General features: G+C 38.0%; 1 protein-coding gene across 6 annotated transcripts in view; it reads left to right on the top strand.

Annotated features, from left to right (window-relative positions):
* LOC141350397 (brain-enriched guanylate kinase-associated protein) overlaps window positions 1-14375 on the top strand; it is a 169468-nt gene that overhangs the window by 129166 nt on the left and 25927 nt on the right. For 3 of the 6 annotated variants that reach the window (XM_073855485.1, XM_073855483.1, XM_073855484.1), the window contains 2 exons: window positions 1234-1395; window positions 2559-2625. In XM_073855485.1, the coding sequence (XP_073711586.1) occupies window positions 1234-1395; window positions 2559-2625 (229 nt within the window). Of the gene's footprint in view, window positions 1-1233; window positions 1396-2558; window positions 2626-3339; window positions 3371-14375 lie in introns of those variants that run through there. The other 3 variants (XM_073855487.1, XM_073855486.1, XM_073855489.1) reach the window with 2 other exon arrangements.

Genomic DNA, 14375 nt, shown 5'->3' with positions numbered 1-14375 from the left:
GTAGTACGCCTGAATTCATTCATACTATCCATTTTCATACTATAAAGTACCTACTGTTTTAACGGTCAATGAGTAGGAACCTCATCTACCTACTGACACAGTATGCGATTTCAAATGCAGCCAAGGTCTTCAGGACTGCTAGATTGCTAGCTGGTTGGAGCTAAACTCTGTGGTCTTCCAGGAACTGAGTTTGATATCCCTGGCCAAGAAGACAATGTATCAAAAAACAGTCAGGAGGTGTTGTTCCCAGTGCAGCAACCCTGTGTGCAAGGAACACAAGTGTGTAGTTGTCATTCGTGTGGCCTGTTTACACTGAGATGGCAATTTGATGTTGTGCTGTATCTGTGTGATTTTTTTATTTATCCGTTTTCTTTTATTTTGTCACATTCACCACAATTCACTACTGGTTAATTTCAGTGTCTTTGCTCAAAATATGTGTATATTATGTGTGAGTGAAAAATACACATATTTCAAATTTAGATAAATGAGTTGGTGTAAATAATTGTGAACATGGTTATTTTAACAAAATGTTGCCTTTATCTTTTTGTTTTATCATGTTTACAAATATGGGTCACTTTGACCCATTAACCGGATGTAGTAATACAAAACCTAGGAAAAATTTAATAATAATTTGTGGTCATTTAAAACAGTAAATTGTGAACAGATAAGATAAATGAAAGAGAAAGAACAAAAATGGCTAGTTGAATTATAGAAAATAAAATAATAGCTTCCATTTCTAGATTCCCTATACTGCCCTACAAAGCCAAAGTGCAATAACTACGCATTTGGTCAAAATTGAGTTAAGGATTGAAATGGGCTTTGTGAGATCTGTTGTGTCGTGTGACAAAGTCTCCTGGTTCAATTTTGTCCCATTTCAGAGAAACGTGTGTGCCAAAATTACAGTAACATATTTGACTGGCTGGTGTAAAAAACTTTAAGGGCATTTTTCTCGGTTTCAGTGTCTACGTAGTTACTGCACTTAGCCTTTGTAGGGCAGTATATAGATTTTGTATTTCTGTCAGATATGTGTTGAAAAGAATCAAGAACTGTTTTAATTTTCTTGGTCATATATATATATATATATATATATATATATATATATATATATATATATATATATATATATATATATATATATATATATATATATATATATATATATATATATATATATATATATATATATATATATATATATGAAGTGAAAATAATTACACCCATGTCTGTATGCAGCTCTCTGCAGGAACAGAAGGAGGACCTGCGGAAGCGTCTCTCCTATACCACTCATAAGCTGGAGCTTTTAGAACGTGAGTTTGACTCTACGAGGCAGTACCTGGAGACTGAGCTGCGACGGGCTCAGGAGGAGCTTGACAAGTTTACTGAAAAACTACGCCGGTAAAGAAGCTTGTGCATAGTTGCATCTGGCCTGAAAACAGCAAGGCATTCCATTCACCTTAAATAGTTAAATAAACTGTTAATCAAACAGGACCAGTATACAGACTTCTTAACATATTAAAAATCTTTTTAACATATTAAAACAGTAGTGTACACGAAGCTTATAATTATTTAATAAACATATGTTCAGCTGGATTAAAAATAATGTCAGTACATCATAACTTTTTAATATTTGAAATGGTCCCTTTCATAACAGGATCTCAGCATGATTTGCAAATGTTTTAAACAGTACGGAGCCAAAGGAATGTGAACCTTTTGTACAAAACAGTTTGCTTACATTAGATTAATGACCTAGAAAGTGCAGAATCATAAATTGTCATTTTTTATTATTTGTGAACTTCTGCTTAATTGTTTTACATTTTTCTACATCATAAAACATTATAATTTACAGATTTAAATGGCAAAATCAGAGTTTATCAATTTTATTACTTTCCCAAAACCAATGTGAAAGACCTAGCTTGAATTGTACCACATTATCATTTTCATAAAATTACCAAAGACCCCTTTGTCTGGTGTTTGCATGCAAGTTTTAGATAAATTAAAGTTATCAGTTAATCTTAATAGCTAGGACAGCTTCAACCTCATAGTCCTTGTCATTTATTTCTCAGCTGAAAAAATATTCAAGAACAGTCACAAACTTCTTTTCCAGTGTAGAAATTTTTGTTGGTAATATTGACCAAAAAATCATGCATGACTAACAACTTTTGCAATCCACAGGGAAATGCAGAACTGCCAAGCACTTCTGTCTTTTTAAAATACTTTGATCAACATAAAACAAACACTAATTCTTGCATATTATTTTGTTGAGTGGTATGCAATTTGAAGCCTAGATATGGTTTCACTAGAGAAAGCAACTGTGTAGTAAATCAGTCCCGCAGTTCTTGCTTGTGCCTGTGTTGGGTCTCCTAGGTCCACTGTAAAATAAAAGTTATGAATCGAGATTGTAAGAGATACTGTAATATATTGTTGAAGATGATGGACAGGGGAGCTGGTAAAAGATTTAGCAAAATATTATAAAAAATGGAATTTACTAGGTAAAGCATTTAAGACCTTCATGTGAGTGCTGGATTAAAAGACATTTTGTTATTGTGTGTCTTCCTTAGAATACAGAGCAGTTACTCAGCATTGCAAAGGATCAACCAGGACTTGGAGGATAAAATCCACAGAAATGTGAGTGCATACCAAGGCACTTTTTTTAAGTCAAAGAGCAAGTGTGCATGTGCTGGTGTGATGTTGTTTGCATCTTTGTTTATGAGCACTTGTTTGCATTTGTCCATTTGTGTTTTGAATGAAAGGGTTTATATTGCTGTCCACACATTTACTGTATGTATTTTTGCAGTTTTTGGTGTGACAAATTAATTCAGTTAAATTAATTTTTTTTAAATGCAGGTACATGACAGTTTCAAAGCAGCTTCAAAATAAAAAATATTAAATATGTAATAAATATAGTATTCCATTGTATAGGTATTATTGCAAATTGTACTGTCCTCATAGATTGTAAACTTTTTCTACCAATATAGGACATTTAGGGTCAGTTTCCCAGACAGGGTTTAGATCAGTGTTTCGCAATCCTGGTCCTCGGCACCCTTTCCCAGAAAGTTTTAGATGTTTCTTTATTTAACACACCGGATTTAACTCATCAGCTTGTTAAGGAGACATGTTTACCATTTTGGAAGGAGGCTGATGAGTCGAGTCAGGTGTTTTAAATAAGGAGACATCTTTCTGGGAGGGGGTGCCCGAGGACCAGGATTGGGAAACTGGTTTAGATCATTCTAGGAATAGGCCTTAGTTATATTAGGACATATAAAGTAGTTTTTACAAACATACCTTACAAAAAACAGAGTACTGCGCATGCACCTAATTGGGTTCATTCGCTGTAACCAGGCAACCAGCAATGGATGGTGGCAAAGAGAAGGTAAGTGCTGCATATGTCGAAATTTCAGTCAAAACCATTCTATTTCATCATAAACAATCTGAAAACAGGGCTTTAAGTGTAAAATACCGAACTTGTCCTTTAATAAATGTTTTAATTATTATTTAATTAAAGCATGTTTTTCATTGTAGGACTTACAATGCAGTGGTTCTACACTGAAAAAAATTATTCATTGAATTTAATCTTTTTTTTTAAGGTTAGTGGTTGCAATCAATTTATTTAAGCTACATTTAAACAAAAGTTTTATATTTTATTTTACTTTACTAATCTTTTTTGTTTAAATGTAGCTTAAATAAATTGATTGCAACAACTTACCTTAAAAAAATTGATTAATTTCAATGAATACTTTTTTTTCAGTGTAGGAAGTTTTTGTTACATACTGCTGACACTCTTCTTCATTCTATGACATGAGATGAAGAGCTAAAGTCTCTCGCTCTTCGTCCTTGTGCATACAGCAGATACACTGCTGTCTCTCATATGCTGCATGGTGTTTAGGATGTCTTGAATTTAAAGCGCACCTATGGTCCAATTGATGATTTTACACTTTCTTTGGTGTGTAAGTATGTATTAGTTAATGTTAACGTTATGCAAAAGGTACAATCCCCAAAGAAAACGATGAAACAAGTTATTGTCTCCAATGTAAATCTCTTTCTTTTGGACTACAACAAACATACAGATTGTAGGCAACAGTTTACTTCATGCGATTGGTGATGAAGACAAGACCGACTTTATCATAATTCCTCTTGCTTGGACTCTGAGCCTGCAAGTTAATACCTGTCAGCATTGCATTGTGAGTAAATCTTTAAAACATGGTAAGGAGCGTCGCATGTCCGGCTGACGTCAGAGATATTCAGGCCACAACGTACAGATTAGCTGGCCAATCAGGGACACTTTTAGGGTGCTTTTAAATCGATGAGTTTTGTACAAGGAAGAGAGGGAAAACTGGAGCTACAAAAATGTAGGCTACAGTATGTTGAAAATAATGTGTTTTTTAACTATAAACCACGCAAACACATTGTATTATACCAAATACACAAAATAACGCTGTTTCTAGCAATGAAAGGTGCTCTTTAAATGACATAACAAGGTATAAATAGGCATATACTGTAGAATATTCATATTCATACAAACAAGTATGAATATACACAAACCAGACAGGGCAAATATGAGATCTTTAGATATGGAGATTATAAATATGTCAGGTGATATAAGGTGATGATCATGGAGTCTGTTTTGAAGTGGTCTTGTCCATCTTTACTTTCTTAGACTTGCATCTTAACTGTTGCATCTCTTTACATTTACATTTAGCAGACACTTTTGTCCAAATGAGGTAAACAATAGAAGAATTTTAGCAGATTCTTAAAGGAACACACCCAGATTTTGTGAATTTAGCTTATTCACTGTATCCCCCAGAGTTAGATAAGTCCATACATACCTTTCTCATCTCCGTGCATGCTGTTACTTTGTCTGACGCAGCCCCCGCTAGCTTAGCTTAGCACAAAGATTGGAAGTGAATGGCTTCAGCTAGCATACTGCTCCCAATAAGTGACAAAATAACATGAACATTTTCCTATTTATGTGTTGTGATTTGTATAGTCACACCGTGTACAAATAACAAGGTCATATGAGACACAGCCATCTTTTAACAGTATATATACTGGGAACTATATTCTCAAGGCGAAGCACTGCTACTTGGGCGGATTGATTTGCACAACTCTGACTGAACTCTCTGCTCCTCACCAGGGGGCTTCTCGGGTGCTGTGAGCAAGTCACTCCGCCCAAGTAGCAGTGCTTCGCCTTCTGAGAATATACATTTAAAAAACTTTGATGAGCATTCAGTTTAAAGCTAATCAGTGAGTGGCAAATTTCAGCAAGTTTGTATGTTCCAAAATCAATATAAACATAAAGCTGAAACATATATACCGTTACTATGAAATAAAATGACAAATTGTTTGAAATGGATTTTGTCATACCGGCCACCCCTAAATGCACTATTATGGTGCTTTTCCATTGTCAGCTTACTTTTGGTGGCTTTTCCACTGGGTACAGTACGTAATTTTTAGTACCACCTTGGCTGAAGTTCCAAGCAAGCTGAACTGATACAAAAATGGGACGGAAAAACACTATAGATCACTGATAGGTCTAAAAGAATCGTGACCAGCGTGATGCTAAATGGAAGATTAGCTTTGCCTTCATGCTTGCGCTGTCTCGAGCAAACCTGTTGTCATCTGTGCTTTGATGTAAGTTCCCAAACTTCTTTTTAGCAATGAAAAACTTCCACAGGTTCAGAATCAGGAACACAATAACAGTGTTTTCCACACTTGCGGTTTGTGGTGGCACATTCACAACGCGAATGTCCGCATTGACAGCATTACTGCAACTTAAATCAGGCTCAGCAGAGCGCGTCAACTGAGGCCAGGGGTGTTTGTAAAAAAACTGTTACGTGAGACAGAGGTAGCGATAAACACTGTGCAAACATTGATTTTGTGTCGGACTGAGAAATAAATTAATGTAAGGGAACGTATAGCATTCAACAACGCTCTCACTTGTATGATGTCACAAAAGTAGGCAGAGCAAATATAACGACGCGCCTATAATCCTTCCCACTCTGAAGTGTTACTAAACTCGATGGAAAAGCTAATCAAACCAAAGTGAAGTGAGCTGACTCGAACTGAACCATGGAGTACTATGCAATGGAAAAGCACCATTAAGGTGCAAAACCCCTTTAAACATGAAACAGTTAAAATTACATCCTGTTATATATAATATATACCTACAAAATAAAAACTTAAGAATTACGTTACCATAACATCTTCCCTCTGAAGAATCACTCAGCTTCTTCTAACTCAGTCAAGTCTTTTAGAGAGAGTGATCACAAACATAAGCACAAACACTCTTGCTAAAATATCTAAAAAGATAAAAGAATAACTGTTACATAAGTAGATAATTATAAGGAATGTCAAAATACATTAGAACCTTTAAAATATATTACTAAAGTGCACCACCTGTTGCCAGAAATCTGCTTTTTCTTACATGCAGATGTAACAGTTATATAAACAATGTCTGTGAAAATGTCTGTGCACATTCTTTTTCTAGAATTATTTTTTAAGTAGGCTAAATAGTAACTCGTATTAATCACCGTTCCTTTAAAACAATAACAAGCTTCATAAGGTTAGCCAAAACAATATAAATAAACTGAACAGTTCTGTGCAATAACATTAAATTAAGACATATTTACAAAAACACCCATGAAAAATAAAGCATCAACAAACCATAGTAAACCGCAATTTAATGCTACCACACAATTACTAAGAGATAAACTTCCCCTAATGACTAATTAAGCTGTTACAAACTACACAGCAAGAAACTTATGCCAAACATACTAAATATTTTAAACGAAGGCTACATCTAAAACCCCACTGTCGTTATCCTCCTCTCAGTAGTCTACCCTGTCAGTGGGCATTTCTCAATGTCAAGGATACTTCCTTGGCAGGACTAGTCCTTACAAGTCACTTACTTCAGAGGCTAGGCGAGGCTCCTCTTAAGCATTCGGAGAACACGTTAAATGGAACAGGCTAGCAAGTGCACATCATTGCGTCAATGAAAGGTGTGCTTTCGGTGCTGCACGCATAGGATTGTGGGTGATTTCAGCACGCGAAGAGCGCGAAGGATAGACATATGCATCCTTTCCTGTATATTGGATATTTCTCGAACGAATGACTCAGTCCTTGGCTGAAATTCCGAGGACCCTCGACATTGGAACAGTCCTTCGATGGACGTCGATGACGTAGAATCCTCGAAATTCTGGCTTCCGAGGATCCTTCCTTGACATTGAGAAACGGCTAGTTTCGCGCTCAAAGTTCGTTATTCTACGCTTTTAACATGAGTGGCGGTTGGAAACTGAAGGGTCATTACCGCCACCTACTGGACTGGGTGTAGCGCATTTAATAGTCTGTGGGGGAATTTATTTATTTATTATATACTGTGTTCCCTTTCAGTCGGTCACTACAACGTCAGGCCGTGACCAACGAATTGGGAACATGCCTTGCTGGACAAATCTACTTTGAGAAAATACTAACACGCCAATGAACTTGGCATGCAGATATTTGCATCTGCCGGCGCTGCTTCGCCGCTCGGGTATTTAACGAGAGGCAGGTGCAGAAATCAAATCAGCTTTTTACGCTTCGAAAGCTGGCAGTTTCTGCTCACGAGAAGCTACTCTCTCTCTCTACAAAGGAATAGATCTCTGCGTGTCGAGTTAGTTGGGGGAAGGCACCACAGCGGAGGCTCGCGAGTGTTTCCACCTCTCTGATTTTTTCTTTTTTTCTTTCACTCTCATTGAGTGTGTGCGTGTAGCCGCTCCGCTGTGTGCTTCATCAAAATCTGCACTAAAAGAGTGTTTCCTCTAAAAGAGTTTGCTGTGTTTTGCATCTTTTTAAAAACAGATGTCTTTCTGTCCCTGTTCGACTCCTGGATGTGAGCCTTTTTTACCAGAGTACCAACACATCTCTACTGTGTCTATTCCTCGAACAAATAAATACAGAGCACCGTTTACCTCGTCTCGCATAAATCTTATTAACATAAAATTAGATCACAATACATTAACAGATGAAACTCAAATGTTAAAATTCGGCCTTCTTAACATTAGATCGCTTACCAATAAAGAACCAATTATCAATGAAATAATTTCTGACCAAAACTTAGATCCACTCTGTCTAACAGAGACCTGGCTTAAAGCAGACGATTACATCAGTTTAAACGAATCCACCCCACAAGACTATTACTATAAACACGTTGCTCGTCTAAAAGGGAGAGGGGGTGGTGTAGCTACAATATACAACAAAATATTCAAAGTAAACCATAAATCTGAATTAAAATTTAATTCGTTTGAAATAATACTGTTAAATATGGAAATAACTGATCGTAACAACAAACAGCTTTCGTTCATCTTAGCTACCATATATAGGCCTCCGGGCCACCACACAGATTTTCTTAAAGAAATAGCCGACTTCCTATCTGAACTCACAGTCACTGTAGATAAAGCTCTTATCGTTGGTGATTTTAATATTCATGTGGATAACCCAAAAGATGCATTAGGACGTGCGTTTATGGATGTTCTTAATTCTCTTGGTATTAAACAAAACGTATCGGGGCCAACGCCTACTCGTAAGCACACATTAGACTTAATTCTGTCACTCGGACTCAATATTAATGATATCGAAATATCACCCCAGAGCGATGCCACTTCAGACCATTGCCTTGTGTCTTACACGATACTTCTAGATAGGACCTCTCAGTCTACAACATGCTACAGATTAGCCAGAACAATAATTTCCACCACTAAAGATAGCTTTATTAGCACTCTTCAAGACCTGACTCAAATGAAACATGTAGCAGATAACGGTGAAGATCTGGATATTATAATAGAAAACCTGAACAACGTTTGCACTAGCACATTGGATGCCGTTGCTCCCATTCGAAAAAAGAGAATCAAAGAAAAAACGCCAGCTCCATGGTATGATCATCATACTGCAGCCCTTAAAAAAGTAGCCAGAAAAATGGAAAGAAACTACCGAAGCACAAAGTTAGAGGTATGGCGTTCAGCATGGAAAGAGAGTGTTCAACACTACAGACAGGCTATTAAAACCGCCAGATCTACCTATCTCAGTACGCTTATTAAAGAAAATCATAACAACCCTCGTTTCCTATTTAGCACAGTTGCGAAACTAACTAGAAACAAAGAACAAACAGAAACAAATAGTAAACTCCAACACAATAGTAATGACTTCATGAACTTCTTAACTAACAAAATTATGTTTATTAGGGAAAACATTGAAACTACGCAAGCGGCCACCACTATACCCAATAGTACATTTACCTCTAAATTTCTATACAAACATCTTGAGTCATTTAAACCTACTACAATAGAAGAGCTCTCTAAATTAGTAATGTCATCCAAATCATCGTCCTGTATACTAGACCCCGTTCCCACAAAATTACTAAAAGAGGTATTTCATGTAGTGTCAGACACGGTACTAAATATATTTAACTCATCCCTAGAATTAGGATACGTTCCAACAGCTTTCAAACTAGCAGTTATTAGACCGCTTATTAAAAAACCAAACCTTGACCAGGGAGATCTTAATAACTTTAGACCTATCTCAAACCTACCTTTTCTCTCCAAAATATTAGAAAAAGTAGTGGCAAGCCAGCTACGCACATTCATAGCGAATAATAATACATATGAAAAGTTCCAATCAGGATTCAGGCCCCACCATAGCACAGAGACAGCGCTGCTTAGAGTTACAAATGACCTCCTATTAACATCCGATCGTGGTGAAATCTCAATCCTTATATTACTAGACCTTAGTGCAGCCTTTGACACAATAGATCACAGAATCTTACTCAGTAGACTAGAAAACTATGTAGGCATCAGTGGTCAGGCGTTAGCCTGGTTTAGATCGTATTTAACCAATCGCTATGACTTTGTTTATGTAAATGAGGAAGAGTCATATCACTCCCCAGTTAAATTCAGCAATCTATCTTTCGATAGTCATATCTCCAACGTCTGCCGCACAGCATTCTTCCTTCTTAGAAATATCTCAAAAATACGCCATATGCTGTCTGCATCAGATGCAGAAAAGCTTATCCATGCTTTTATGACCTCTAGAATAGACTATTATAACTCGTTACTCGGGGGATGCCATGCAAATCAGGTAAACAAGCTACAGCTGGTTCAAAACGCCGCCGCAAGAGTGCTTACTCGATCTAAAAAGTATGACCACATCAGTCCAATTCTGGCATATTTACATTGGCTACCAGTTAAATATCGCATACAATTTAAAATATTACTAACTACCTACAAAGCCTTAAATAGCCTAGCGCCCTCGTATATTAAAGAACTACTATCAGAATACACTCCACCACGTAAACTGCGCTCACAAAATTCGGGTCTCTTAATTATCCCTAGAATATCAAAAGTGTCTAAAGGTGGTAGATCCTTTTCCTACTTAGCCCCTAAGCTCTGTAATGATTTACCAAATAATGTTCGAGTATCAGACACAGTCGATCAATTTAAATCTAAACTTAAGACATTCTTCTTTAACAAAGCATTCACATAAAATATATCCAGTAAATGTACTTTTCCCGCAGTAGTGATTTTGTCTAGAACAAAGCACTCACACACCTCATATGGGTAATACACTATTGCCGCAATAGTTAGCCTGTCTGGAACCGAGCTGACTTAAACAACCATAATGTATGACACTTGCATTACATGCGAACGGCCCCTACGCTAATAGAACTCTGTTTTTGTCTCCCTGTCTCGCCCTCGGCCCCGAGAACAATGACACAAACAGACCCAGTTCCTGTTGCTGTGAAGGTCATTGCACCACTGATCTACTGGTTGTCCTTCAACGTCATGCCTAGCCGATGCTTGACCAACCACCACCGGCTGAACCAGTTTAATCCGCTTCCTATCCCTACCGTGTCTATATCTATATATATCTATATATATCTATACACATATTAATCTCTCCCAAGGGTTTTTGTCCTTCTAGGATTTTTCCCACCAGGTTTTTTTCCTAGGGAGTTTTTAGTCCCAGGGAGAGTCAGCCAACTTTGGCTTAGCTTAGCACTTTACTGTATATGTAACACTATTAATACGCTTGCTTGTACGGTTTAACCTTAGCCGCTATGTTCTACTGCTTATATTATCTATTGATTTTCTGTGTTCTCCTTTACATCTACTCATGTAAAGCTGCTTTGCAACAATTAACATTTGTGAAAAGCGCTATATAAATAAAATTGAATTGAATTGAATTGAATGTGGCAAATATATGGGTCCTGTGATGGGCATGATCGCTGCGTCTCGTGCCTTGGCATACAGCACGCTGAGGCGGCATTCGTGACAGTTACATGCTTTACTTGTGAGGGCATGACTCTTGTGGATCTGCGAGGTCGGTTGCAGTTTTTCTGGGATGCTCACCTTCCGGTGCCTAGCGCCCCTAAGAAGGTGGCTGTGAAGCTCCGGAGAGATGACCTTCGCATCACGGTGCTGGGAAATTCAGCTGGATCTGTGGAGCCCAGATAGATCTGTTTGCATCTCCAGAAACAACCCATTGTCGCCTCTTTTATTCTAGAGATGTTCTGATACAATTTTTCTCTTTCCGATACCGATTTCGATACCTGGGCTCAGGGTATTGGCTGATACCGAGTACCGATCCGATACCTGGGTGTGTATCTGTATAATATACAGCTGTACATACTACTAGCCCTGTATGAATGGATATAACTGTTTTATGCTGTGCTTCAGACTTATTCCTGTATAAAACATGAACAAATACATAGAATGAACTGGAGTATTTTTATTATCTGAAAGACATTTGACAGTAGAGCTGGGTATTGGCAAGGGCCTCCCGATACGATACGTATCACGATACTTGAACACCTGCAGCTTTCAAAGAGTTTTAGAATTTAGTTTTAGGATAATTGGAAAAATCTGTGGAATTCTGCGGTATGATTTTACATTTTTTTAGAAGAAATAAGAGAATTTAAGCTATTCAATATTACAAAAAAAGACTTACAATTAAAATGCAATTCAATTTTATTTATATAGCGCTTTTCACAAAAGTTAATTGTTGCAAAGCAGCTTTACATGAGTAGATGTAATGGAGAACACAGAAAATAAATAGATAATATAAGCAGTAGAACATAGCGGCTAATGTTAAGCCGTACAAGCAAGCGTATTAATAGTGTTACATATACAGTAAAGTGCTAAGCTAAGCCAAAGTTGGCTGACTCTCCCTGGGACTAAAAACCCCCTAGGAAAAAAACCCGGTGGGAAAAATCCTAGAAGGACAAAAACCCTTGGGAGAGATTAATATGTTTATATAGATAGATAGATAGATATAGATACGGTAGGGATAGGAAGCGGGTAAGCGGATTAAACTGGTTCAGCCGGTGGTCATTGGTCGAGCATCGCCTAGGCATGACGTTGAAGGACAGCCAGTAGATCAATGGTGTGATGACCTTCACAGCAACAGGAACTTGGTCTGTTTGTGTCATTGTCCTCTGTGCCGAGGACGAGACAGGGAGACAAAAACAGAGTTCTATTAGCGTAGGGGCCGTTCGCATGTAATGCAAGTGTCATACATTATGGTTGTTTAAGTCAGCTCGGTTCCAGACAGGCTAACTATTGCGGCAATAGTGTATTACCCATATGAGGTGTGTGAGTGCTTTGTTCTAGACAAAATCACTACTGCGGGAAAAGTACATGTACTGGACATATTTTATGTGTATGCTTTGTTAAAGAAGAATGTCTTAAGTTTAGATTTAAATTGATCGACTGTGTCTGATACTCGAACATTATTTGGTAAATCATTCCAGAGCTTAGGGGCTAAGTAGGAAAAGGATCTACCACCTTTTGACACTTTTTGACACTTTTGATATTCTAGGGATAAATAAGAGACCCGGGTTTTGTGGGCGCGGTTTGCGTGGTGGATTGTGTTCTGGTGGTGGTTCTTTGATGTGCGAGGGCGCTGGGCTGTTTGGGGCTTTGTATGTAGTTAGTAGTATTTTGAATTGTGTGCGATGTTTGACTGGTGGCCAATGTAAAGAAGCCAGAATTGGACTAATGTGGTCATACTTTTTAGATCGAGTAATCACACTTGCGGCGGCGTTTTGGGCCGGCTGTGGCTTGTTTGCCTGATTTGCATGGCATCCCCCGAGTAACGAGTTACAATAGTCTATTCTAGAGGTCATAAAAGCATGGATAAGCTTTTCTGCATCTGATGCAGATAGCATATGCCGTATTTTTGAGATATTTCTAAGATGGAAGAATGCTGTGCAGCAGACGTTGGAGATATGACTATCGAAAGATAGATTGCTGTCGAACATTACGCCTAAATTCTTAACCGTGGAAGATGGCACCACCGTGCAGCCATCTATGGACAACTTGTAATCTGACATACTATGTTTGTAGCGATTTGGTTCAATAATAAGTATCTCAGTCTTATTGGAGTTTAGCATAAGAAAGTTATGTGGCATCCAGTCCCTAATATTATTAATGCAGACTGTTAGCTTAGCAAACTGGTGGGTTTCGCTAGGATGTGACGAGATGTAAAGCTGGGTATCATCCGCATAGCAGTGAAAACTTATGTTATGTTTCCTGATAATGTCTCCTAGAGGTAACATATATAACGAGAATAGGATAGGGCCTAAAACTGATCCCTGTGGTACGCCGAATTTAATGAATACACCAAACCAATGAGTCCTCTGAATTAAACTGGACCTACTTGAATCAGATAATATGCATGTCAAGATAGAATTATAGTTTGTAGCCTATATAAAATGATATATATATTATTGTTTATATATTATAGGTTACTGGTATCAGAATCGGAACAACTCTATTTTATTCATTAACTGAGGGAACTCTCTGTGTGGATGCTCTGGCACACAGCTGACCACATGGTCTGTGCAAGTACGCATTTCCCCCAGTAAGCTTTATTGCGCAGACACTGTGCAAAGTCAGGGAGGAAGACGAGCGCATTCTATTAGTTGTGCCATACTGGACAACCAGGAATTGGTTTCCAGAGCTCACTCTCCTCGCGACAGCTACTCCCTGGCGGATTTCCCTGAGGAAGGACCTTCTTTCTCAAGGAGGGGGAACATAATGGCACCCACATCCTGATCTTTGGAACCTCCATGTGTGGTCACTGGACAGGACGAGGAGGTTCTTGGTGATTTACCACACTCGGTATCGAACACCATCTCTGCAGCGTGAGTGCCGTCTACAAGATGTCTACATGCTAAAATGGAACCTGTTCGTTGACTGGTGTGCTTCTTAATGAGAAGACCCACAAGAATGCTCAATCAGAGTCGTGCTTATTTATCTCCAGCATCGCTTGGACAAAAGGCTGTCTCCCTCTACCATTAAAGTAGATATCACTGCAATATCTTTTCCTTTCCCTAGCGGAGCTCGCAG

Source organism: Misgurnus anguillicaudatus, chromosome 18 (genome assembly GCF_027580225.2).
Source record: "Misgurnus anguillicaudatus chromosome 18, ASM2758022v2, whole genome shotgun sequence".
Taxonomy (NCBI): domain Eukaryota; kingdom Metazoa; phylum Chordata; class Actinopteri; order Cypriniformes; family Cobitidae; genus Misgurnus; species Misgurnus anguillicaudatus.
This window is presented reverse-complemented; position numbering and strand designations above follow the sequence as displayed.